Source organism: Chlorocebus sabaeus, chromosome 26 (assembly GCF_047675955.1).
Source record: "Chlorocebus sabaeus isolate Y175 chromosome 26, mChlSab1.0.hap1, whole genome shotgun sequence".
NCBI lineage: Eukaryota > Metazoa > Chordata > Mammalia > Primates > Cercopithecidae > Chlorocebus > Chlorocebus sabaeus.
In genome coordinates, this window is record NC_132929.1 from 8,557,763 (window position 1) to 8,583,463 (window position 25,701).

The 25,701-nt window shown below is 39.5% G+C and overlaps 1 protein-coding gene across 4 annotated transcripts in view; it reads right to left on the reverse strand.

Annotated features, from left to right (window-relative positions):
* Positions 1–4,649: 4,649 nt before the first annotated feature.
* FMN1 (formin 1) overlaps positions 4,650–25,701 on the reverse strand; it is a 386,235-nt gene continuing 365,183 nt past the window's right edge. For 3 of the 4 annotated variants that reach the window (XM_073012011.1, XM_038009790.2, XM_038009795.2), the window contains 2 exons: positions 15,679–15,763; positions 4,650–13,207 (listed from right to left, as the gene is read on the reverse strand). In XM_073012011.1, coding sequence (XP_072868112.1) covers positions 13,163–13,207; positions 15,679–15,763 — 130 coding nt within the window. In that variant the 3' untranslated portion in view covers positions 4,650–13,162. Of the gene's footprint in view, positions 13,208–15,678; positions 15,764–25,701 lie in introns of those variants that run through there. The other variant, XM_073012012.1, reaches the window with a different exon arrangement.

Genomic DNA, 25,701 nt, shown 5'->3' on the forward strand with positions numbered 1-25,701 from the left:
GGCCAAAATTCTTCTGTGGGACAAACCCCCCCAAATGCAATGGTTTCCCAGAGGTAGCTAAACCATTTTGATCTTTGGAACTAGGCTGGAAGTCTTAGAAGGTCAGGCAAAGTGACTGAATAATCTGGTAACTCTTATGTTTTCTAGAACTTGAAGTATGAGGGAAGGCATTTTCATTCTTGAAGGATTTTTCTCTTTCCTTCTATTTCAGGCCAGCGTAAGAAAATTGAGGACAACTATCTGTTGTGGTTCTTTCAACAGAATATTTAATTTCAGTGGCAAATATCTTCAAAATAACCCTGAATCAGCTCCAACTGGGTCTCATTTTGGCTTCAGATCAAGCAATGACATAGCCACAAAATTGGTAGATGGTACTGGGAAATTCTGGGTAGTGTATGATCCAATTTTCTTTAAACATTTTTTTTTTCATGGCTTGTTCTACTTTGTTAGATATATTTGCAGACTGATTCACTATAAGGCTACTTTAGGATAACAACTCAACGGTGGATTAGATGGCTGCTCCTCTTAGTCTCATAGTGTCCCTCAAGTGCTTCTCACCAGCTCCTGCTCACTTTTTGTCTGTATTATGCCCTGCTTCACCCCACCTATAGAAGGAAGATGTATATGGAAGTGTTGGCAGATGTATATGAGCTGTTCCTTGAAGCATATATGTATACAACTGTATTCTGTTAGTTCCTTTGCCTTTTACAGAAGTGTTGGTGGCTTCAATGCTCTTGGGCTAGGTGTTTGACAAAAAGTAAGCCAAGGTTAAAGACCAAAATGACTGAGAAAGAAGCATCCTGTTAGATGCTACATTTTTACTATCTCTCAAAAATGAAATTATAAGACCACCCCTGTGACAAGACCTCAAAATGTTTGTCTATACATTCTTCTTTCTCCTGAATTAGCTAATTCAATTTTTGTGACCTTAGAGACAGAGACAGAATCGTGGTTGAGAATGTTTCTTTAGATTGTCTGAATTCTGTTTTAGCCACTTACCGACTGCATGGGAAAGTTATTCAATTCTCCAAAACTCACTTTTAAAATCTGCAAAATAGAAATGGTAGTATTCTTTACTTTGTAATATTATTATGCATATTAAATTAATACATATAAAATGCTTAATAGACGAGCTGGCATATAGGAAGCCCTTAATACATATGTATACACTATTTTTTTTATTGTGGTAAAATATACATAAAACCTACCACTTCACCATTTTAAAGTGTACAGTTCAGAGGCATTAAATACATTCACATGGTTGTTCAGCCATCACCACCATCCATCTCCGGAACTTTGTCATCTTCCCAAACTGAGACTCCACACCTATGAAACAGTAATTCCCTATTCCCTCTTCCTCCAGCCCCTGGAAACCGCCATTCTACTTTGTCTCTACAATTTTGATTACTCTAGGTACTACACGTAAGTGGACTGTATTAGTCCATTTTCACACTGCATGAGGAAACACCCGGGCCTGGGTAATTTATAAAGAAAAAGAGGTTTAATGGACTCTTTAAAGGAACAGTTCCACATAGCGGGGGAGGCCTCACAATCATGGTGAAAGGCAAAGGAAGAGCAAAGGCACATCTTACCTGGCAGCAGGCAAGAAAGCTTATGCAGGGGAACTCCCATTTATAAAACCATCAGATCCCATGAGACTTATTCACTACCATGAGAACAGTATGGGGGAACCGCCCCCATGATTCAATTATCTCCACCTGGCCCCGTCCTTGACATGTGGAGATTATTACAATTCAAGGTGAGATTTGGGTGAGGACACAGCCAAACTATATCATGGGCCACGCAATATTTGTCCTTCTGTGACTGGCTTATTTCACTTAGTATCACATCTTCAAGGTTCATTCATGTAGCATGTGTTGAAATTTCATTCTTTTTTAAGGCTGAATAATATTCCATTATATTAATACATATATACTATTATTATAATAGTCAATGGAATATTTCAAGCCACTGAAAAGGTGTGATTTCATTTACTTACTGGCCAAGACCCAGCTTTAGCAGGGATCATCTTTCCTAGACATATGATAAACAATACAGGCTTATGATTTTAAAGTAAAATCCTAGGATCATCTTTGAGTCCTTCTTTTCTCAATCAGTGTTTGTAAAGTCACTTATAAAATATAAAGTCAGTTATTTCCTCCACTAGTTAGGATACATTTCACTTTCTTCAAGGTAAAGAGTGCCTCTATTCCAGAGAGGCAAGACAAACATATCTATGCTCCAATATGCAGATTGAGGGAGGGAAGATTTGGGGAAAAGTGGGAAAAATTTTGAAAAAGAAATCTAAAACCTAGTTTTAAGACAAAAATTAGAACAAGGGAAGGAGGAGAAAGACTAGAGAGAAAAACACGGGGCAAGCTGCTGTGACAGATTGTATTTTCCAAAGATGGTTTCACCAATATACATCCCATCTTACATGCTCTTACAATGTGGCATTGACATTCTTCCATCAAGAGGTAGAGTCTAGTTCCTCACTTCCCCAATCTGCACAGATGATTTATAAATAGCTTAATATGATGAAACTGACCAGCTTCTGAGCTTTGGTCAGAAAGAACATTACATGTTTCACTTTGGACCACTCAAGACGGGGCCATGTGGAGAGGCACTGAGGCTTCCAGCTTAGAGCCAGCACCAACTTGCCAGCTGAGTCAGCTAACTGGAAAGTGTATCTTCCAGTCCCACTCAAGCCATCCAGTTTTCAGATGATAACAGACTCATATTAATAATTTTTTTAAGATGTTGACAGATATGTTGATAAACATGTTATGAGGTTTAGATGACAGATGTCAATAAACATATTGCTACAACCTTATGAGACACTCCAAGTGAGAACAGTACAGCTGAGCCCTTCTCAAACTCTTGATCAACAAAAGCCAAGAGAAATGAGTAATATTGTTGCTTTAATGCACTAAAATTTTGGGGTATTTTGTTATACAGCAATTAATAACTAATAAAGTTATTTTCTCCTACTATTTATCATTACACAATGATGGGCATGAAGCAGACATTACCTTCAGAAGATTTGGACTCAGTGGCATCTAATGTGCATGAAGGGCCAGTGGAGAACTGTAAAGTCTTTTATTTCCATAATGACAATCACAGCAAGGTGAAAGTGGCCAGCTGATCTGGGGGAGAAGATTTAGCCTCAGGGATTAAAAACCTGTGCTATGGTTTGAATGTCCCTTCTAAAACTCATGTTAAAGTTTAATTGCCATTGTAACAGTATTAAGACATGAGACCTTTAAGAAGTGATGAGGCTATGAGGGCTCCATCTTCATGGGTGGGATTAATGCAGTTATGAAAAACACTAGGGCCCCCCTTGCCTCTGTGGCCTTTTGCCTTCTGCCATGTGATGATGCAGCAAGAAGGTCCTTGCCAGATGCTGGTGCCATATTGGACTTCTCAGTCTCTAGAACTGTTAGACAACAGATTTCTGTTTATAAATTGCCCATTCTCAGGTATTCTGTTACAGGAACACAAAACATACAAAAACAGATGTTAGTTGGAGCATCAGCTTCATAGACTATTTAAAGACTAGGCAAAAATGTATACTCATTAACTAAGCAGGGGAGAATAAATCTTGGTTAGACCAGAAATGAGATTCTTCCTATGGTGTGCTGGTATTTTTTCCAAAGTCTTTATGACACCCAGGCCTCTACCCTCACATGGGTGTTGTAATTCAGAACACAACCCTAATAATGTTTCTTAAAAATGTTAGCAGCCTTTGGATTCTTCTTTTCAAATAGTTCTGGAATATTTCTCCATGATAGAGTATTTTGAAGGAGAGAGCAGTCTAATTTGATGAATGACTCCATCAGTTGGAAGGGTTTTGACCTTAGTGTCAAGAAATCTGGGTTCTAGTTCACCAACACTGTGATTTTTAGCAATTCCCTTAACTTCAGCAGTTTTCTGAAAGATTTTCTCCAATGTCCAAAGATTTTTTGCAGCTCATTGACTATGATTTAGAAGATTTTGTAGTGGTGAAATGTCTTCCTAGATAATAACTGTCTGTTCATTAAACATTGCTATACATAATAGGGTATACTGCAGCAAATATCTAGAACTCTAGAGTGTATGGCATTCAGGAACACCAAAGAAATGTATTAATTAAAGAACACAATTACATTTGTATTTAAATAGAAGAGTGTTTTGCTTCAAGTGTTTTGGTTTTATGTTTATAAAACACCTGCATGCTTCATATTATTCCTTGAAAATAATGTGCACCTTGTGTTAAGATAATACATACAATCAGGTTTCTATTCTGTTTCTCTAGTTTATTATTTTCAACCCATAGCCTGAAGTCACCAATTTCTTCGTGCCCCGTCCCTTGGGCAATTTATATCCAAGTAGTGTTGCTTTTGGGTAAGCCTAATGCCTGGCTGGTTTTGTCTGTTGGTTGTTAGCCTTCAATGCCTGGCCAAGTTGCCCACAGTTGAAAGGGTAGAAATGGCAGAAAAAAGGAAATACCAGTGATAGACTTCCTCAGACCCAGCTCTTGCAGCTCAGAAGTAACAGTGTACTTGAGTGGTAATACAAGTTAGAAATGACAGGTATTATCCACATTACAGTACTACTGGGAGATTGCTTTACATGCCTCCTGAAAACAAATCTGCATTGCATACCAGATGGACATGAAACCAAGATTTATTAAAATACCCTTAGCATATTTACAATTGAAAGTCATGAATGCAATTCTCTGTAAATTCCGAAAAATATAATTCTATCTCTTAAAACAAATTAACAGAGGTATCAACAGATTAGGATAAATATAATCTATCACAGAGAATTTTTTGACTAGACAATTGACATTTTTCTAATCAATATATATTATATACAAAAATACACTTGATATGGTGACCAAGTACTGTCGAGGAAAAAAAAAAAAAAATATATATATATATATAATACGCACACATATTTTTATTATGTACAAATCAGTATTGGTTCCTTCACCCTTTCTTTTTAAAAATAAATACTTCATTTGGTTGCAAATGACATTTATAAATTCAACTCATGAGCATTTCTCAGCTTTGACAAAATTAAATATGCAAACAAATTAGAAATACATATTTTTAAAAACGCAAAGGGAAAATACCTGAATCCAATGAGCTTATTACGCTTACAAATATCCAAGAGCACGTAAGGTTTCATGTCTTTTAAAGGGCCTTCTCCTTTCCCCAATTGTCTTCATGACTGCCTAAAATCCTTTCAGATTGTATCTACAGATTGGTCTAATACTTAACTAAACAGAAAAGCCAATGTTTTACCAGGTTAAATGGCTATTTAGGACACGCTTACACTTTAAGTGCTTTCAAGAGTGTAGCAGTTACTGTTCATCTGAAAATAACCAAAAAGTGTCAACATCCTGATTCAGAATAGGGGTAGATGTTTGAATCATGAGTAGTAGTAAGAATGGAGTGGCAATAAAAAGCCTTATGATTCAAAGTGTTTGCCTGCACAGAATTAAGTCAATTTGTCCAGCAGCACAGAGTTGCTTGAGATTCAAAAATGTGGCCTTCTGCATCATAGCTGGTGACCTGCTCTGATGTACAAATTTATCAAGAGAATGGCCTTAATTAAAGTAAAATCTATGAAAACTTGAGAAGGCCTAGAACAACACCCCCCGCCACCCTGCCCAACCTTCTTAAAATAAAGTAAAATAAAAAGAGACGTATTTTCCACCTCTTTTATGGATTTTCCTTTTTGCTTAAGTGATGAGGTGATGCTGACATTAACAAGAAGCAGTCACAGCAGTGTGTCTCACATGGGCTCCTTGGTGACAGCGGGGCTCCCTGTCCAAACGGCTGAGGAATGGATGGAGCACAGGGTGTGAGGGGAGGGAGGAGGGGCCAAGGGAGATATTCAGTTGTCTATGATGCAGAGAGGTGAAAAAATCTGGGTCTGGGAGAAACTGTAAAGAAAGAAAAAAAATAGCCATGGAATATGAAGGAAAAGGAAGCTGAAACAGAAGTACTGAAAGGAGAAAGTGAAACAAAGCTAGAAGTCAAAATGACTTTTGAACAGGCATGGAGTAAACAGGGTCTATGGACAAGCAGCCCCGTGGATCCGAAATTGTTGGAGCTGTTAAACCAAGTACAGACCAGCTTCACTGGGGTACCTGCTTTCCCAGTACATTGTCTGGCACTGATCAATACAAGATCATGGGCACTCACATTTGCCTAATACAGATGTCTTGAACTTCCACAAAAAGCTGTCCAGGATACAACCATGGCGAAAAATCACCAGCTCCCTAACAACGTAATCTATCAGCAAAACATTGCATTAGCTTCGTTCAAATTTTCCTCCTCCATGCATCCTTTTTTTCTTGCTCCTCCCATTGCTTGCAACCTCACAAGGCCCCAGCTCTATGAAGACATATAACTGCATGGATCAGACACACTTTAGAAAGCTGCCTCCAGGGTCCAGGGTATCACTAAGAAAACTAAAGTACTTGAAATAATTTACATTTCTGCTAGGTCTGATACACAAGAGGATGCTGACTGCCGTCACTTAGGTTCTAGGCATGCAGGCCAGTGCTTATTTTCCAGGCCAAAGCGCAATCCCCTAAATCAAAGTCCAAGGCCACCCTGCTTGCCATGCTAGTCTAAATGAAAACTCAATGAAATAAAAAGACTATGATAAATCAACGTTTTCTCCAAAGATTCTTAAAATAAAGATTAAAAATTAACCAATTTCTAATTTTAAAAGTTTCTGCCTTTTTAGAAGTATTTTAGATTAGCTCTTTAAAGGGAAATCCTTTTTATTAATGCATACACTCTTTGAAGATTAGCCATCTAGCTGACAGTAGGGTCATATTACGCCTCAAGAAATTATAGAATTGCAGAATTATAAAATTAGTAGTTTTGTTGTAGACCTATCCCTTAGGTAGATCCCCAAAACCTATTTGTGTCATTGTGAACAAACAGGAGAATTGTTACTACGCTTTCCCTCTCGCTCATGGATTTTTCAATAGGAATGCAAGCCTTTCAAGATTATGCAGAACACAATCTCAGTGGGGCTGAGTTACCTTCTTTATGCCTTGTGGCCCGATGTATGAAGAAATAAGATTTTACCTACAGACAAGTTAGCATGAAGAGAGAAAAAAGGAGGAGATATTTGTAACTCACAAAAACATCTAAAGTGTAAAGATTTCAAATGGCCTTTTAGTCCCTTATTGGGAAGAGCAGTATAATTTTTGTATGCTATAAACTCCTTTTTATACATCTCCTATAAAGAAATCTGGAATTCAAACTCCATGCTAAGAGTTTCCAGGTTCATCCCTGAACACTTATCATCCTTGTCATGGGGAAGTAGAGTCATTCCCTGAACAGCCAGTGGTCTACGGGACTAACCTTTCATTTTGGGAAGACAGATCTGGAAAGCGAACCCAGTTGAACCATCAAAAATACAGCAGTTTCATGACAGGAAAGTGGAAGAAAGTCCCTGAAGAGAACAACGAAGGAAAGTAGACAATTTAAACTACTTGCCAAGGACGTTAACAAACCATTGCCAATGTGTGCCTGAAAACATCTGATTTCCTTCTTGATGTACTAAGTATAAGATAATGCATTGGCAGCTCATACTATGTAGATGGAGAGAAATATTCATATTCATTTAAGACATTCTCATAGTTTCAAAGGTAGAGAGCCCCTCAGTGTCTGCACAGGTAGAATTTAGGAAAATGTTCAGCCTATGTGATAGCTATAGTGTGGCAGAGGTTAATTCACGCCAAATTCTTTGGATGTGATTTGCTGCCTGAAACTATAGTCTCTTTTGCATTTTGCTGGTCCAATGTTATCAAGTTTCATGCAAAGCTTGGAAAAATGGCCCACAAGTGTAGTTGGATCAGCCTTTAGAAAAGGAGATAGACTAGAGATTCTCAGTATATTTAAGAGAAGATTTAAAAATAGATAGTTACATAAGGTTAGAGGGAATGCAGAAAAATAAATTGATGGCTATATCTACCACCTTCATATAAAAATGGAGTAAAAGTCACTCTTCCCCAGATCAAGAACTTCAGAGATGTAATACAGAATAAAGTCTGGAGTTCACGTGAGCTGTTGACTGAAGGAAACCAACCTATCAGAGAAGAGAAGGGTAAGAGAGAAAAGGTCTATGCCCCTGGTTATCACCAGAGTAGTGAGGAGAACGGCTGGGGACAGAGGAGGAAATGAGTTCCGTAAGTTCCACCAGACAGCAGACCTACTGAATGAAGCTTAATTTGCTTCCCTCATCTCTCCATTGGTAGAAATTGCACAGTAGCTTAAGAGACAGAGTTAGCTAGCCGCCATTTTAACATCTTCATATTTCCAAGTAAGTTGTTAACTACCCAAGTTTCCTAAATGCGAACTTTATATCACAGTATTGGTTAAGAGTCTTGGAACAAATAAGGATACAGAATTGGCTTCAAATTGGACATGTTAAAACTCATCACTTCCCAACAAAGCACTGATCTGGAAGAGTTTGGTAGAGTGCCCATTCCTTGGGAAGGGAGATGAAGAATTGTGAAACCAAAATGCAGTGTCTCTAATGAGGTGTCAACAGAGGACGGGTGTGCAGAAATGACACAAAATGGGCTTCCCGGTCACATACAAGCTGTGTAACTGAGCCTGGTTATGCCTGGATGCAATCGCTAATGGAGATATGAGTACCATTATGTAAGTCTAAAGAAGACAGATCTGCTGAGTTGACTATTCGAAGGTGTTTTCTTTAAGCCACTTCTGTACTAATAACAGTTTCCAGGCAGCTAGATTGTTTCTCTCTATAGCTGGAAAATGGAAATATATGCAACAAGTTATCTGCATTCTGGAAAGGCTAAAAATTATCCACTCTTTTCAAATCCTATCAGCTTGGCCACACAGACTGGTTTCATCTGTGTTGCAGACTTCTTTATGAAGACAAAGTAGCAGATATGAATGAAAGTTCATTTCTTTATTCTCTCCACTCTCTTCAGTTGTAGGGTACCTAAAGATAAAATAACTAATACGAAAACATTTTTGAAAAGTGGAAGCTTTTTCTTTCCTTGCCACCTTTTGGCCACTTTTATTAGAACAGACAGGATAAAAGAAAAATGAAGCTCAAATATAACTGATGCTTCTTGTTAGCAATTTAAAAAGACAATTTAAACCACTTTATAAAATCAGGTATTTAATATTTGGATTAGATATGGGGGGGAAGCTATACATTTTTATACTTCTTCCTTCTCATCATATCAAGCTTCAGATTGATTTTATCTTTGTTGTTTTTATGGGTGGAGGTGAGTACTATAAAATCGACCAATTTTGTATGTCAGGGAGCGAAGAGGTTCCCCCGTCAATGTTACAGCCTGGTTCCCGGAAAAAGAGCCTGCAAGCGTGCATTGCAAAGTCCCCTTCACACACTGACTTGGTGCAGTTTGCTGTGCTGTTGCAATGATACTGGCCAAGGGAGAAGCAGAAATAGAAATGAGGACATATAACTTTCAAGAAAGGAAGAATATCATTCAAATGAAAATTTCTCTGTTGCAGACAGCATAATGTAAAGAGAATGTGCAATCCCAGGTCAATAGGCAAACCTTCACCCAAAATACACGTATTTCTTCTGCTACATCTCACTGTGTCCCTTAGAGAAACCATACCAATGACTTATCTTACTGGAGGTGTTAATACTACCAACATATTTTATTCCTTCCTTCAGTTTTTTCCAGTTTCTTTACCAGCAGTATCTGAACTTTTCACTTAAGAAACACCATTCTTTATGGTGCTTATGAAAACAGGAGGTGCCTGAAGGAGGCTGAGAAGAGGTTTGCAGCTTCTACTGTCCTTGATAGGGGAGAGGAGGGGAGACCACATATGCCATCTGATATTCCATTCCTCAACCATACTGGCAATTTGTTTTGGCTAGAACATTTAAAGGTGTAATAGCACCACTGGGTTTCCTTATTCCACTTCTCAGATTTCAGATAATCTTTCTCCATAATTCCTGATAAGTTGCAGTGAGTGTGCAGAAAGACACCATCATCAACATAGGATTCAAAAGGCAACTGTTGGGCAGTAGGGCCATCACCTATGACCTCTGGGCACCCCACTGTCATCATAAACATTCACTTCTGCTTGGCCACACTTTTTCTTACTCCTTTTTCCCCAATAAGCTGCCACTTCTTGAAGTGAAAGCCATACAGCACACCTCCTAACCTGGTTTTTGATACTTCATGGGCCTGATGCTTTTTACCTAACATATCTATAGTGTGATTTATGATATACTTTGTGCAATTTATGTAACTTATGATATTGCGTGCTCTGATGCTTGTCGATTGCTCGTGCAAGAATCTGAACTATTGTCAAACTGTGTCCTCAGATTTAATAAATTTTGCCTAGGAGGAGACAAAGTTGTTTGTAAGTTAAGGGTTCTTAGTTACTAGTAAGTCAGGTGTGAGTGTCTGCTTAGACACAGCTAGCAACACTGGTTACTCTCCTTTCTAGTTCAGGGAGGGCTATACCTAGAACAGCCACTTAAAGCCTGCTGGCTGGATGTGCTCAAGCTGCCGAATGGCATCCCGATCACCTCCTCTCCAGGAAGTTCAGACTCTCCTGCCGCCCGAAATACAAGCCCGACAGCATTTTAGAGAGATCATTTTCAAGGCCTCCAGATTATTCTAGATGAACTTCCTTGAACAAACTGTCATTGACCTTTACTGAGCATCAATCTGAGTTAAAAAGGAAGGCCGTGTCAGCAATGTGGTACACTGGTGGACTTGCGAGGGGGCATCCCAGATATATGACGCAGGGTTCAGAACAGGTGAGAATAATGAAGGTTCTGCCATGGTGTCTTAAAACACCAACATAATACATTGACTAGCGTGACAAAACCACTAGGTTTCCCCAACCAAGGCAGGCAAACCTTACTTTGTAGAAATAGGTATTTTACTGCAGTTTTAGTCTGTTCACTAGGATGAAATCCAAAGTGGGCTGCATTTGTCCAACTCTGATGAAACCTTCTCACTTATTATTCTTCAGCACTGGTTCCTGGCAGGGTTACGTGGCCACAGTGGCAGCCCTGCTTACCTTCACTGATTTCTCATGAGCATCCTATTTAGAGACCAAAGTGGACAGCAGTGACTCCACTGAAAACCTGCTGCTGCGCTCACCATCAAGCCTATAAGGACTTAGACGTCTGCTGGCCCCACAGAACTCAGAGCTGATTTCTATGGCATGGGTAAAACTGGCACTTTTCCTGTGCATGATAACACTAGAAGGAGCATAGGATGGCTGTAAGTGGAATAGTTTTTAATTGATCAGTTCTTTTGGTTGTCTTCAGAGTTAAGTGAAAACGAAGAGAGACTAAGAAAGCAGCATAAAAAGCTTCTTGCTCACAAGCAACTTCAAGCCTTTTTAGTCATGCACGTTCCTTCTCAGCTTTTCTATTTTGCTTGTCTCATTCCTTCATTGTGAATTTTAAAAATCCAACCGTGTTACCATATTCCTTTCAGTTGCACCAGTAGAAGAGGCGGTTAGCACCTGCATGAATATGGCTTCTGTGACTTGATTTGATCCTGACCACAGTCTTCATTCCCGAAGGTGACATTAGATTAGGATATGGTGCTGTTTTCATTACTGGATCTATTATAGAAGCATTCCTGAGGGGCTGCTGGCTGGCAGGCATATCCTGGGAAGATGCTCAGGCACCTGGCAAGTCCAAGGGTTCTGGGAAGATGCTGGGGCAAGGGGCAGGCCACATGTGATGGCTGGATTGGGAAGAAATTTAAGATTCCTGCTCATCTCTGGACTGTCCTCCAGCAACTAGAGGAGAAAGCTCAGCCTCTCTTTCTTCAAGGCCTAAAATGAGTCTTTGAACATATTCTCCATTCATCTCCAGTCCTCTTTCTTCACCCCTCACAAGATAAATTCAGAGAGGTGGATTACGGACAAAAGTGTCAGAGAGGTCCAAGGTGGTTTCCTTATGTAACTCAAGAGCCAGGGTCAGAAAAAGCTGCCTATGAATAACATTCCACCTGAAGATTTCTATTAATGTAATTACCTTCTTTCATTTTGATGTAAGGAGCCTTTTTTCTGCCCTTTTTTTTTTTTTTTGACATTAAAGAGTCCTGCTTCACCCTACTTCACATGCCTATCAGCCAAGGTCGTGAGCGGGGGCTGGGAGTTGCATTTGCTCTCCTGTCTGGAAACTGCCTCCTGGGGACGGTCGGGCGGGGGGTGCAGCTGTAAAGTCACAGGACATGACGCAGAACTCAGCTGCATGTCAACACATCGCCCATTCATGAACGGTCCAAAATGTGAAAGGTGCTCTGCCGCTGGGTCTCTTGTCTAAGCAGGTTCTCTGACCCCAAGGCTATGCTTGCTCAGGTATCACAGTTTCTCCAGGGAGTTGGGATGCAGAATCTCTGCTGGCCCAGAAAACCACTAAGGACTGATGTAAAAACAAGAATGGGCCTCACTTAACAACTGACGTCAACTCCTCGCATGGTAACTTGTTCTCCAGGATGAAGTTTATGGCTATATGTCTCCCTCTCTCCACCCAGGTACGATTCTGTTTTTTCTCTTTTTCATTACGTAAACCATAACAACAAAAAATCGTTTTTCTAGTCTGGAAAATACGTGTTCTTGGATCTCTTCAAAAATAGTTTTGGTGAGTTGCAACATTGGAGAGAAAGATGCTGCAGGATTTTGCTGCAACAGGATCAAAACTAAGACCAATAATCAAAACAGCAGTGTGTAACGACAAAGACTTTGAACTCTCCCAAGGCAACTGTCCTCAATGATCCTTTCTCTCCTCTGTGACAATGTGACACATACCAAGCTTTGGTTATAAAGCTGGAAATCTCAGCTTTTAAAAACATTTTGGAAAAATTGTGGTATTTCTTCTGGTCTTACAACAGAGTGGACTTTGGGCTTTGACAAGAAACAGTCATCAAATATTTCTGCAATGTTCCCTTAAATAGTTTTCCATTGTTCCTCTGGCTGAATGAGGGACTTCTTAAAGAAGGCATGGGGCACTCTCTGCAGATGACCTCAGAAAGAGATGAGCAAAACAAACATTTAGTGACACATCTTTCAAGAACGTCCTGCAACCCTGTGGTCACAAAGAGTATGCGTGCAAGGTCGGTCCTCCATCTCCAGCGCCATCATTTCCATGTGTCTTCCTCTTAGTTGGTGGTCACACTGGCTTCCTTCTGACGCAGTCTTTCTTTCTGTTAAGGAAGAAAAATGAATATATCATTTCTTTCATCTTTCTCAAGTTTTGATACATTTCTCAAATTCTGGTCTAGAATGCTGAGTTTCCGGAATTGTGCCAAACGGCCTAGAAACGAGAGTACCTCTACTGCTCTTTCCCTAAGCTCTTAGTTATCTGCCCCTCCCTACCTATCACCCTGACGCACCAGAAAACAAACAAGAAATCAATAACCAGCCAATCTACCAACTACATCCATCTAAAACACGGGCCTTTACCGTGCCAGGGTGGTCTTTTCTGTTCTCTTCTTTTGTGACAAAGACCCTAACTTTGTAGTGTTACTCAAGGACCCCTTCCGTCCCCACCTCTGGCCCACTGATGGAATTAAGAGAATGCTCAAGAAGATATGAAAAAAATTACTGTTTCCAAGTTCAATGTATCTGCCAATGATCAACTTGGCAGAACTCAAGAAAAGCCATGCAAAATGGGGGATGACCAGGTTTAGTCTCTGCAGAATGGCAGAAGTTCCCGATTTGCCATGGATGTTATGCTCTTCATTCGCTGAGCTTCCTCCTCAGGGACTGCCCTCTAAAGGGAAGAACATGGACATCTGCTGGGAAGATGTAAAAATAAACAGGAGCACACTGCACAGAAACACGGACCCTCATGGTATCTGTGACATTAGGGAAGTAAACACATGAGTATGGTAAGGATGGTGTACCTGCTCTTAGAGAAGGGCAAATAGAAGGCTAAAGTGGAAAAGGGAGAATGAGCAGATGCAGAGAGAAGCCTTTGAGAATGGATCCTTGGCTGCTGATGAGCTATGAGATAAGATGTTGCAGTGAATTACTAAATTGGCCTAGATATAAACTTAAGTTGATGATTTGTCGACACCCATCCTAAATTTGGATTCCATCCCTAACTTGGGAAACTGAATCAGGAATCAGCTTACAAGCTCTTCCCTAATTTCCACCCACCCATACAGACAATAAAATAAGCAACCCCCACAAGCCCAGGATCACAACTGGGAGCTTGTTCACAGGGGAGGTCGTAAACCCACCGTTTCCCTTTTGTCTACATGGCTGATCCCATTCTCTCTGCCTTGGGGGAACAGGCTTAGCTGTAAAAGTCTGGATAGAAGCCCAAATAAAAGGTCTGGAGGAAAAGGGAGAGGCTCATGAAAGAGGAAGATAGAAATCAGGGTTCAGCCGACTGCCACTGAAAATCATACAAATGAATGTCATAAATATCCCATCAAATGGGCACAGAGGACATGTCCGGTTAGGTAGGGGCTATGTGCTCGACCATCGCTTTACCTGACCAGGCTGTGCAGCCCGGACTTCTCCATTTCTCATTCATCAGCCTCATGCAACATTCATTTAGCTGCTCATGGGGTTGCTGGGAGAAACATCATGGTCAATCAACAGAAATAATCTCACTTTATAACTTAGATCCCACTTAGATTTTCAAAGGATTTGAAACATCCAGCAAAAAAGTACTAATAATCTAAAAGGATAAAGTAAGTAGTTGTGGGACATCAGGGTCCAGAGAGGGCAGGGTTTGAAAAATCCGAGATAGAAGGGTGATGCTTCCACTTCCCACTCATCGTCATTCCCCACTCATCACCGTTCCCCATTGCAGGATCAACCAAAGCAGCTGAAATTCACAGCAACAAGAAAAACAACTAATATTTATTGAGCTCTTATTATGTGTTAGGCATTTTACATGTTTTTTCTCAGTTTTCTCAAAATCACCCCAAAGGAAAAGTAATATGCTCTTTTCATGGAAGAGAAACAAAGTAACTTCACTAAGGTTTTACAACTATTTAAGTGGCAGAGCTGTGATCTGAACCCAGGCCATTTCATTCTCAACATCCTGGGATCGTAACCATGTAGCTCTTCTGACTATTGTCTGTAACACCTAGGTGGAGATTCACTGTGATCTCTATTGAAAACTGGACTTCGGAAGACGATGCAGTCTTGGGGAGACTGCTGCTTTCCGGCACAGGGAGACATGTCAGGAGACCCAGAATCTGGTCCTGGTTTTGTTATCCACTTGCCAAGTGACTCTGGGGAGCCTGTATCTTTCTGCACTTCAAATTTCCCAACTATCAATAGGAGAATCCCTGCCTCTTTCTTTAATGGGGAAAAGGAACTAAAGAGAATGAGTATATTTAAACATTTTGAGAGAAAGATACTTTGAGATAAGGGTGATTGTACTGTGGGTAGCGTGTGGAAGGATGTGAAATGGCAAGTGACTAAATTTGGTTTATCAGAAATGACCTATGTTGAGTTTACAGGAAAAACATATAAAGCTATGTTTTGTACCTCCACCCACACATACTTTTTTTTTTTTTTTTTAAACCATATGCTACTCTGGGATGGGAACTGAGACTCTGGATACTATGTTTCTTCTCTGAGTTTTAGCCCTTCCTGGGCGCAACTTCATTTTCATGACAATTGTTAGGTTATGTTGAAAAATATATCTCACCAGGCTAGCAGTGGGATTGATTTTCTTTGTCTCCACTTTCTTCTCTGAAGTCAACTTGCTGACTGATTCCTGAGCCATTTTCAATCTGAAATAGAAATAGGGAAAAGACAGGGGAGACAGGGAAAAGAAAGGAAGAGAGAAAAGGAAAGAAGAAAGAGTTAAGGCAGGTTAAACATAAACCCAAATGCTTTTGAATTAATCCATCAGCAATTTGAAAATACTGAAATGCTTTTTCAATGCTTTTTGTTATTAAATTCAAATCCTAATTAGGTGTGAAGGCTTCTCTGCTTTATCAAAAGTGAATTTTCTTCACCAGCTGAAGACTGTTTTTGTGAACAATGTGGTAGTTTCTGACGGGCGGAATACCATGTGCACAGAGCATTATTTACTTCAGTGTGATCTGGCTTGTGATCCACTTAGCAGATAATGAGATGATTTTGAAGAATGAAGTTCTGAGGAAATGTGAAATCACAAATATTAAAATTCGCCATTTCACATCAATTAAGATGTGATAACCTACAGAATGGGAAAAAATAAATATACATCTTTTTCATTCTGTAGGTTATCTTTTTTCTCATTCAAAAAATATATTTATATATTATATATAATATAAAATACGCAAACTTATTTATATATTATATATAACACATACACATATTTATATATTATATATAATACATAATATATTTATAATAAATATATAATTTTATATATATATATATTTTTTGAGATGGAGTCTTGCTCTGTCGCCCAGGTTGCAGCGCAGTGGCGTGACCTTGGCTCACTGCAACCTCCGCCTCCAGAATGGGAAAAATATTTTTAAATCATATACCTGATAGAGACTTGTGTCCAGAACACATAAAGAACTCTTACAATTCAAATAAGAAGACAAATTATACCCCCTCCTCTAAAAATGGACAAGGGATTTGAATAGACATATCTCCAAAGCTGACATACACATGGTCAATAAGCACGTAAAAAAGATGCTCAACATCACTGGTAATCAGGAAACACAAATCAAAACCACAATGGGATACCACTTCACATCCACTAGGATGGCTAGAATCAGAAAGACAGTAACAAATACTAGAGATGAAGATGTGAAGACATTGGAACCCTCATATACTGATGTGATTGTAGAATTACACAGCTGCTTTGGAAAACAGTTTGGCCATTTTCCAAAATGTTAGGCATAGAATTACCATATGACCCAGCAATTCCACTGCTAGGTACATAAATATATGTATGACTAAGAAAATTGAAAAGATGTCTATATAAAAATTTGCATATGAATGTTTATAGAACCATTATTTGTGATAGTCAAGAGTAGAAGCAACCAAATTTCCATCACCTGATGGATAAATGAAATGCGGTATATCCATACAATGGAATATTATTGAGCCATAAAAAGGAATGAATTTGCTGATACATGCTACGACATGGATGTACCTCAAAACCGCTGTGCTAAGTGAAAGAAGCCAATCACAAAAACACATGACTCCATTTATATGAAGTGTTCAGAACAGGCAAATCCATATAGAAAGTAGATTAGCAAAACCATAGGTTTACCCATGCAGGGGAAAATGGGGAGTTATTGCTAACCAGTCAACGATTTCCTCTAAAATCAGATAGAGGTAATGGTTGTACATCCTTGTGAACATACTAAAAACTACTGTGTAGTGAAGTGATACTAATGTGTACCAAATTGTACACTTTAAAAGGGTGAATTTTGCAATATGTAAATTCTATCTTAAGAAAATTTATTAAAAATTCATTAATTCAGCATGTAGTATTTCTTACCCATCAGGTTGGCAAACGTAAATAATTGGACAATATTAACTGTTTGTGAGGATGCAGGGAAATGGGAGGTGCCACACAGTGCACTAGGGAGAAGAAATTGGTGTAGCGGGGTTTGGCAATATCAAGTAAAACTGGAAGCATGTACACTCTACAAGCCATAAAGTTTTCTTGTAGGGAGATACCAAAAAGAATAATAAACAGACACAGAGTTTTCACTCTGGCAATATACGCAATCATGAAAAACTGCAGACATCCTAATGAATACGTTCAATGGGTAATAGATATATGACAATAGCAAATAACATTTATTGGGTACTTAATCTGTACCAGGTGCTGTTCTATCTACCATATTTGAATTAAACTTAATTTTCACAACAACTCTGTGAGACAGGAATTTTGACTATTCCCATTTCATAGGTCTTAACCACCATGCAATGTGCAATGCTGCTTATGTACGGTATTCATTCAACAGAATAGGGTAAAACAGTGAGAAGGAATGAACTAGATCTATGAATTCAACCAGCACAGGTATCAGAGGCATGATATTGAGAGAGTGAAGAATCCTGCAGTGACACAGTGAATAGGCCATCTATGATGATGGTCAAGAGCTCAGGCTCCAAAGTCTGACTGCAGAATTAATTCTCAGCCCTATCACTTATTAACTGTGTGACTCTACAGAAGAGAACTCTCTGTGTGCCTTATTTCCTAAAAAATACTTGACAGCAATAGTGCATACTACATAGGATCAATGAGAGGACTGAGACAGTGTCAGAAGCATGTGAACCAGACCAACTCCATCTTGAACAGAAGCTGGGTAAAATGAGGCTGAAACCTAGTGGGCTACATTCCCAGATGGCTAAGGCGTTCTAAATCACAGGGAGAGACAGGAGGTCAGCACAAGACACAGGTCATGAAGACCTTGCTGATAAAATAGGACGCAGTAAAGAAGTTGGCCCAAACTGGCCAAAACCAAGATGGCCACGTAGTGACCTCTGGTCATTCTCACTGCTACACTCCCATTAGTGCTAAGACAGTTTACAAATGTCATGGCAATAGTCGGGAAGTTACCCTACATGATCTTAAAAAGGGGAGGCATGAATAATCTATCTCTTATTTAGCATATCATCAAAAAATAACCATAAAAGTGGGCAGCCAGCAGCTCTCAGGGTGCTCTGCCTATGGAGTAACCATTCTTTTATTCCTTTGCTTTCCTGATAAACTTGCCTTCCCTGTACTCTACGGACTCGCCCTGTATTCTTTCTTGTGTGAGATCCAAGAACCCTCTCTTTGGGGTCTGAATCGAGACTGCTTTCCTGTAACATCTTTCTGGCAACCACAGAAGGGACTACAGTGAGGAAACCCCTGAGCCAAAGTGGTGGGGTCCTGTAACAGCAGTGCCGCTCCCGGCAGGTGGTAACAACGGAATAAATGTAAGCTGCTATTGCTACTTTGTAGGCAGTATGCTACATTGTGCGTATAATTTTAAATTGAACCCATACATACAAACATCTATCTGTATTTATATACGGATACACACATATAAAAGTATTCAAAATAGACTAGAAAGATAATAATTTCATGACAGAGGTTATTGCTAGAAAGATCTGGGAAGAGAATGACACCGACAATAACATGCCAAGTAGAATTTCATTTTATCTGTAATACTTCACTTTTAAATTTAAAATCTTAAAGAATATATGATGAATGTTAATAGTTATAATTCTAGGTAGTGGGAACATGGGTGTGATATGTTATCTTTAGTATTTTTATTTTTAAAATTTCTTCAAAAAAATCTTCAAAATAGTAAATACTTAAAGATCAACTCAGACATTTAAAAAATATGCTTTTTCTTCCATGCTTCAAATAAAAAATACCTTGCTTAATATTAATCACATACTTGTGGGCATCTGTAAGTGGCTGAGTAGCTTAGCTCTTTATCTAGCTAATGTTATACAATTTGCTTAAAACACACTTTTAGTAATCGCATCTCCCCGCCCACAGGCACAGGTTAGTGACCATGAATTCAACCTTCTTACTTGTGCACTGGACAATAAATTAATTCTGCTGTTGCAGTGTGAAAGTAGCCATCAGACAAATATATCAACAACCAGGCAATGCCCTGTTCTAACAGATTTTATTGACAAATACTGGTAGTGGGCCAGATCTGGCTCAGAGGCTGCAGTTTGCCAATTCCTGGACTATATAATAGGATCCAAAATCTTATGATTTTGGATTGGCAATCCAATCTCCCCATTATAAACCTAGTTCACTTGTCTATCTTACCTCTTCAGACCCAGATCTGTTGTTGTATTCATAGTATGCTGGTTTAATTAGCTGAGTATCTTTGGATAAGTCACGTAATCCCCTGAACCTCAATTTCCTCATCTCTTAAAAGTGTGAATAATACCACACCTAATAACACTGTTACTATAAAAATTAAAGAAAGTACTATATGTGGTTACTGATCAAGCCTCTTTTCCTTCACCTCACTCCACGTGTTTCATGACCCTCCCAAACGCCTTACATTCTTTGCACATGGCTTTTTCTCACCTTTGCATCTTGCTTTTACTGTTCCCTCAATGACTGTCTGAGTCATTTCCATGCATTCAAATTCTTCCCATTCTTCTGTTTACAGCTTAAGTGTCAAAGTCAAGAAAGCTTCCTTCATCTCTCGTAGCCAGAAGTAATTGCTCTTTTCTTAAGTGACAAAGCACTTTGTGCCTCTCTTAAGGTACTTAAGGCATTTCATCTTAGAACTGAGCACGTGTCTTATTTTTCTTAAACCATCGGGATGACTTGAGGACAATGAGCAGGACTTACCCATATTTGGGACCTCTCCTTGTTCCTTTACCCAGCACTGTACCATGAACAAGTCAGTTCTTAGTAGGCATCTATGTGACAAATGACGTGCATTGATAACTTTTGTTTTTCTGCCTTAAACACTTTAAATGTTTAGTAAATACTCAGAGTTATAAAATGATTGCTTTTTGCATTTATCCTTGGGAAAAAACTATAAAAACATTTAGAAGTATAGTTCCAGTTACTGATTAGCTGACTGAGTCTTAAATAAGGAAAAAGAAAAGATGCTCAAGGCCACCCAAATGTGTTAAATATTTACACATGTCATCTTATGTATAGATTCCAAGATACTGAAAAGTATCCACATTACTTTGCCCACAAGGAGACTAGGACTCAGGGAGGTCATGTAACTTTGTCCCAAGTCTGGAATTTATTTTTCCACTTACGAGGTAAGGGCTTTTTGCATTTAATCAAAGAAAATTTGCTGGTTAGACAGTTTCTAGCGGCATCCATGCTCAACCTCCTCATTGTTTGTGGACTTGTTTTTGTTTCTGGCCTAGATGTCGGCTCTAATGTCCATCAGTAGGTGACTGGACAAAGAAAATGTGGATCACCTACACCATGAAATACTATGCAGTCATAAAAAGAATGAAATCATGTCCATGGCAGCATCATAGATGGAGCTTCAGACCATTATCCTAAGTGAAATCACTCAGAAAGAGAAAATCAAATACTGCATGGTCTCACTTATAAGTGAGAGCTAAACAGTGGTTACACATGGACATATACAGGGAAATAACAGACACTGGGGGTTATTAGAAAGGGAGGAGAGTGGGAAGACAGTGAGGGTCAACAAATAGCCTTTTGGGTACAAGGTTCACTCTTCAGGTGATGGATATACTAGAAGCCCAAACCCTGCCACTATGAAATATATCCGTGTAACAAACCTGTACAAATCCATGTACCTCCTGTATTGATAAAAATAAAAAAATAAATAAAGGTTATATGGCAATCCTTACCAAATAATTTGGAAATATAGGAAAAAAACATACAAACAGGTCAGAGAAAGAACACACATATTCTCAACTCATAAATGTCTCAGTAAAATTTTTGAAAACTTAATCTTTTCCTCCTTCTATCATGCATATGCTCCCTAAGGAGTTACTGGGAGCCCTGGTAAATACCAAGTGCTGCCAACTACTGAGGAAAGACACAAGTATGAGATGGGAAAGTGAGTCATGTCCTCAGATGTTCTTGCCTACTCTTGCCTCTGTAGTTGACTATAACCTGGTCAGACACGGTGGCTCACGCCTGTAATCCCAGCACTTTGGGAGGCCGAGGCGGGCGGATCACGAGGTCAGGAGATTGAGACCATCCTGGCTAATACAGTGAATCCCCGTCTCTACTAAAAATACAAAAAATTAGCCGGGTGTGGTGGTGGGGGCCTGTAGTCCCAGCTACTTGGGAGGCTGAGGCAGGAGAATGGCATGTACCCGGGAGGTGGAGCCTGCAATGAGCTGAGATTGTGTCACTGCACTCTAGCCTGGGTGAAAGAGTGAGACTCTGTCTCAAAAAATTAAAAAAAAAAAAAAGGAAGTTGACTGTAACCTTTGCTTTCACATTAGAACCACTACAAAATCATTTTTTTTTTTCTTCAACTCATCAGAGAGCAGGGGTTACAGGCAGCTAGGTGAACTATGTTCAAAAAGTAGCATGCCTTTCTTTTTAGAGATTTAGGCTCCGCACTGTTACAGCCTCATCTTTTGGGAGAGCCTATGGCATACTGTGGGCTTTCTACAGGCTAGAGGCATATGTGCACCAACAGGTAATGTGCCTTTAAGTCAGTATGCCACAGGGAATGTCCACGTTCCCTAAAAAAAAGGATGAAAAAAACTGAAGGTCCAAGTGCTGCACCACTAAATGTAAAGACAGGAGTTCAGAATCTCTCTAATAAATGCAAGAGCTCTTCATTCTCATGACTGTTCAGAAATACACGGAGCAACATGATAAACAAAGGAACATGCAAAACACACATTTTTGCCACTGGCTCAGTCAATTCTGGCCTGTGGTCCTCTGGAATGGTGAATAAGGTTTCCGTGGTACAGAAAAGGTATTGGCCCTCACTGAAGATCACACCTGTAAAATAAATGACTCACCGGTCTGACTCCCCAACATAGCTTTGCCTTACCAATCATTACCAGGGACAGCTTCTATGAGCAAATAATGACACTCTTACGGTCTCCCTTCAGAAGAAAAAGTCAGAAAAAGGGTATAAAGAGCTTCAAGGATGAAATACAACAAGGAGTGAATATTCACTCCTTTGCCATGATCTCCTTGCAGCTTTGAACTAAGTCACATCAGGCCAAGATACAGGGAATAGCACATAGACATCGGGGCATCATGGAAATGGCTTTCTTGCCTCAGAAAGCTCAATATCACATGGTTTATGGCACTCTGAATAGAGAAGACTGAGGGCAACATTTTGATCTTTTCCTCATTAGGCTTACTTGAAGCATAGATGGTATTAACGCCATAAGAGCTGTTTTAAATATGCTTTCAGAGGGATATGGCTAAGTCCAGCCATCCCTCCAACCACTGCCTGGGAGCCTGAACATCAGAAGTAAGGTTCTGTCCACTCTACATAGTTTGTTAAGGTCTTTTGATAATCCTCAAGTCTACACAAGGTACGGACTCCAGTTCACAGAGTCAAATAGCTTCTCCAGGCGAAAAGGGACTAATGTCCAACTTTGGTTCTAAATAAATGCGATCACAGAGACCTGACCAGGGCTGTGAGGACCACTCTCATTTCTATCCTTCTTGACAACATTCACTCATGAGGCATTTCCGAATTCCTGACATAACTATCGCACATGGTTAATTGCTATAAAAGTCAATGAAATAAGTAAAGTCACTCTCTACTGTTAATAAGAAATAAAAAAAAAAACCAAACTCATTATCTTCTCAATTTAAAGGGAAATTTTTTTCCTTGCTGCAGCAGCTGATGAAAACATCATTGACTAGCCTATGCGGAATGTTTACAAAGGGTAGAAAAATAAAACTAAGAGAAAAGAGCCATAAACAATAACCCCAAGTTCATGTATCCCAGGCAGGCCAACAGGGCCACATACTTAGACAAACACACTCTTCCATCTGACCTTTGCCTCTGACCACTCTGGCACCAACCACTGCCTGTGCCTCCCAGGTCAGTTTCACTAGCAGCCATGATAAAACAGACCAGCAGGAAAGAAAGAATATGAGCACAAAGTAATCTTAGGCTTAGCTCCTAACACACCAGAATTTAGCCTTTAAAAGTTATTCCAGTCGGGCGTGGTGGCTCACACCTATAATTCTAGTGCTTTGGGAGGCTGAGGCAGGAGGACTGCTTGAGGCTAGGAGTTCAAGGCCAGCCTGGGCAATACAGCAAGACCCTCTGTACTAAAAAATGCTTTTTAAAAAAATGAGTTGGGCATGATGATGTGTGCCTGTAGTCCTAACTAGTCAGGAGGCTGAGGCAGGAGGATCACTTGATCCCAGGAATTGGAGGTTACTATGATGATACCACTGCATTCTAGCCTGGGCAAAAGAGTGAGACCTTGTCTCTTAAAACAAAACAAAACAAAACAAAACAAAACAAAATTCCGTGATAAATTAGCATATCACTTCTATTTTGTCCAATTGTGTACTTTGTCAAATCTAAATCTGACAATTTTCCCTACTCTATTCCTAAGATATTTTCCTATTTAAAAGTAAAAAACTTCTCTTAAGAGACTGCATTTCACCAGCTACACAGATCAGCCACTTCATAGCTTTTGTGAGCTATCACTTGTAGTACCCAAACATACTTTGACTTCAAGTGATTAATTGCAGAACAAAGGTCTCTTCCGTTTGCAGAGCTTCTCCCCCGGGGCCACAGGGGAGTTGAAGTTGGGGAGCCCTGGACTTGCCCTGGAATGCATGATCAGTTAAAGCCAATCACTCTGCACTTAGTAGACATAACACCCAGGGCCGACCTAGCGATTTAGGTGCAGAGTGAAAGGTAACAGCGTCGCATTCATTTCCTCATTTAGGGAGAGTCGTCTGGGAGACAGTTTGAAAACTGAAATCAGCCCTGTGTCATAAATTTGCAAATTTAATTGAAATGCATTAGTCTTTGGAAGACATTTCCAATCCTGATAATGAAGACATGCATGTGCTAGCAGATGCCAACTCCCCCCCCCTTTTGGTTTTGAAACCTATACCACCTACGGAGTCTCACCAAAAACTAGCACTGACAGCCTGTTTGCACGGGTGACTGGAACAAAAGGGTGAGGAAACAGGGAAGATTGTCTGGAGTAGGGAGCCTCTCTGGCGCCCCTCAAATCATCCTACCCAGGCAGCCCCCTGCTGCATCTCTGCCCAAGGCAGGAGCTGTCAGGAGTCCCACAGATAAGTAATTTAGAAATATTCTAGGCTGAATGAAGGAGACATACTTTAGGTTTCCATTGTTCTCTGCCAAGCTAGGGAAATAGAGTGTAGACAGATGCGCTCTAAGGTTTTGATTTGAGCTCCAAAGAGGTTTGAGGCTTGGCATAGCCATGAATCCAAAGGATCTCCACTTCCTTGTTTTTTTTCTAAACAAATTGAAAGTAATACAGTCAAGAACAGAGCTGGCGATTGTTTTACTCCATTAACTGATCTTTCTTGTTCTGAACATGTCTGTTCTCTTTAACAAAGCTATTAAGATTTTAGATTCTTGGGAAGAAGCAACCCATATGGGATATGTTCAGGGACTTCTACCACCAAAACCCAAATAAATAGGATTTTTCATCTATCAGCGGCAGACAGCAAATCTTGCAACCAGTTTCAACATGGCAAAAAAAAAAAAAAAAAAAAAAAAAAAAACCACAGTGATTATTTATTTGTTCAACAAATACTAACTCAGTATCTACTATATATAAGGAAAAACAAGGTGCTACAGAGAAAACAAAGTAGTACAAGACATTGTAATTATCTTCTAGGGACTATGATTTATCCAAAAGAGAAAGTGTTTATAACCAAATAAATAAAAAACCAAATCATTAAATGCCAAAATTGAAGACATAGCAAACCCCAAAATTCTGGAGGTAAGACAGCTCACACAGATTGGAGAACCCTTCATGAAGGACACAGTATGTGATCAGTAAATTTTTCCAGAATAGAGTTTCATAGTTTGTATATCACTTGAGACATAACAGATATTTTAAAATTATGCCTTTATATAAATATTATAAAGTACAGTCACACACTGCATAATTCCATTTCGGTCAAAGACAGACCTCATATATGATGGCAGTCCCATAAGGTTATAATGAAGCTCAAAAATTCCTATTGCCTAGTGAAGTCATAGCTACCATAATGTTGTGGCACAATTACTTTATTATAAAAAATAAATTTAGTGTAGCCTAA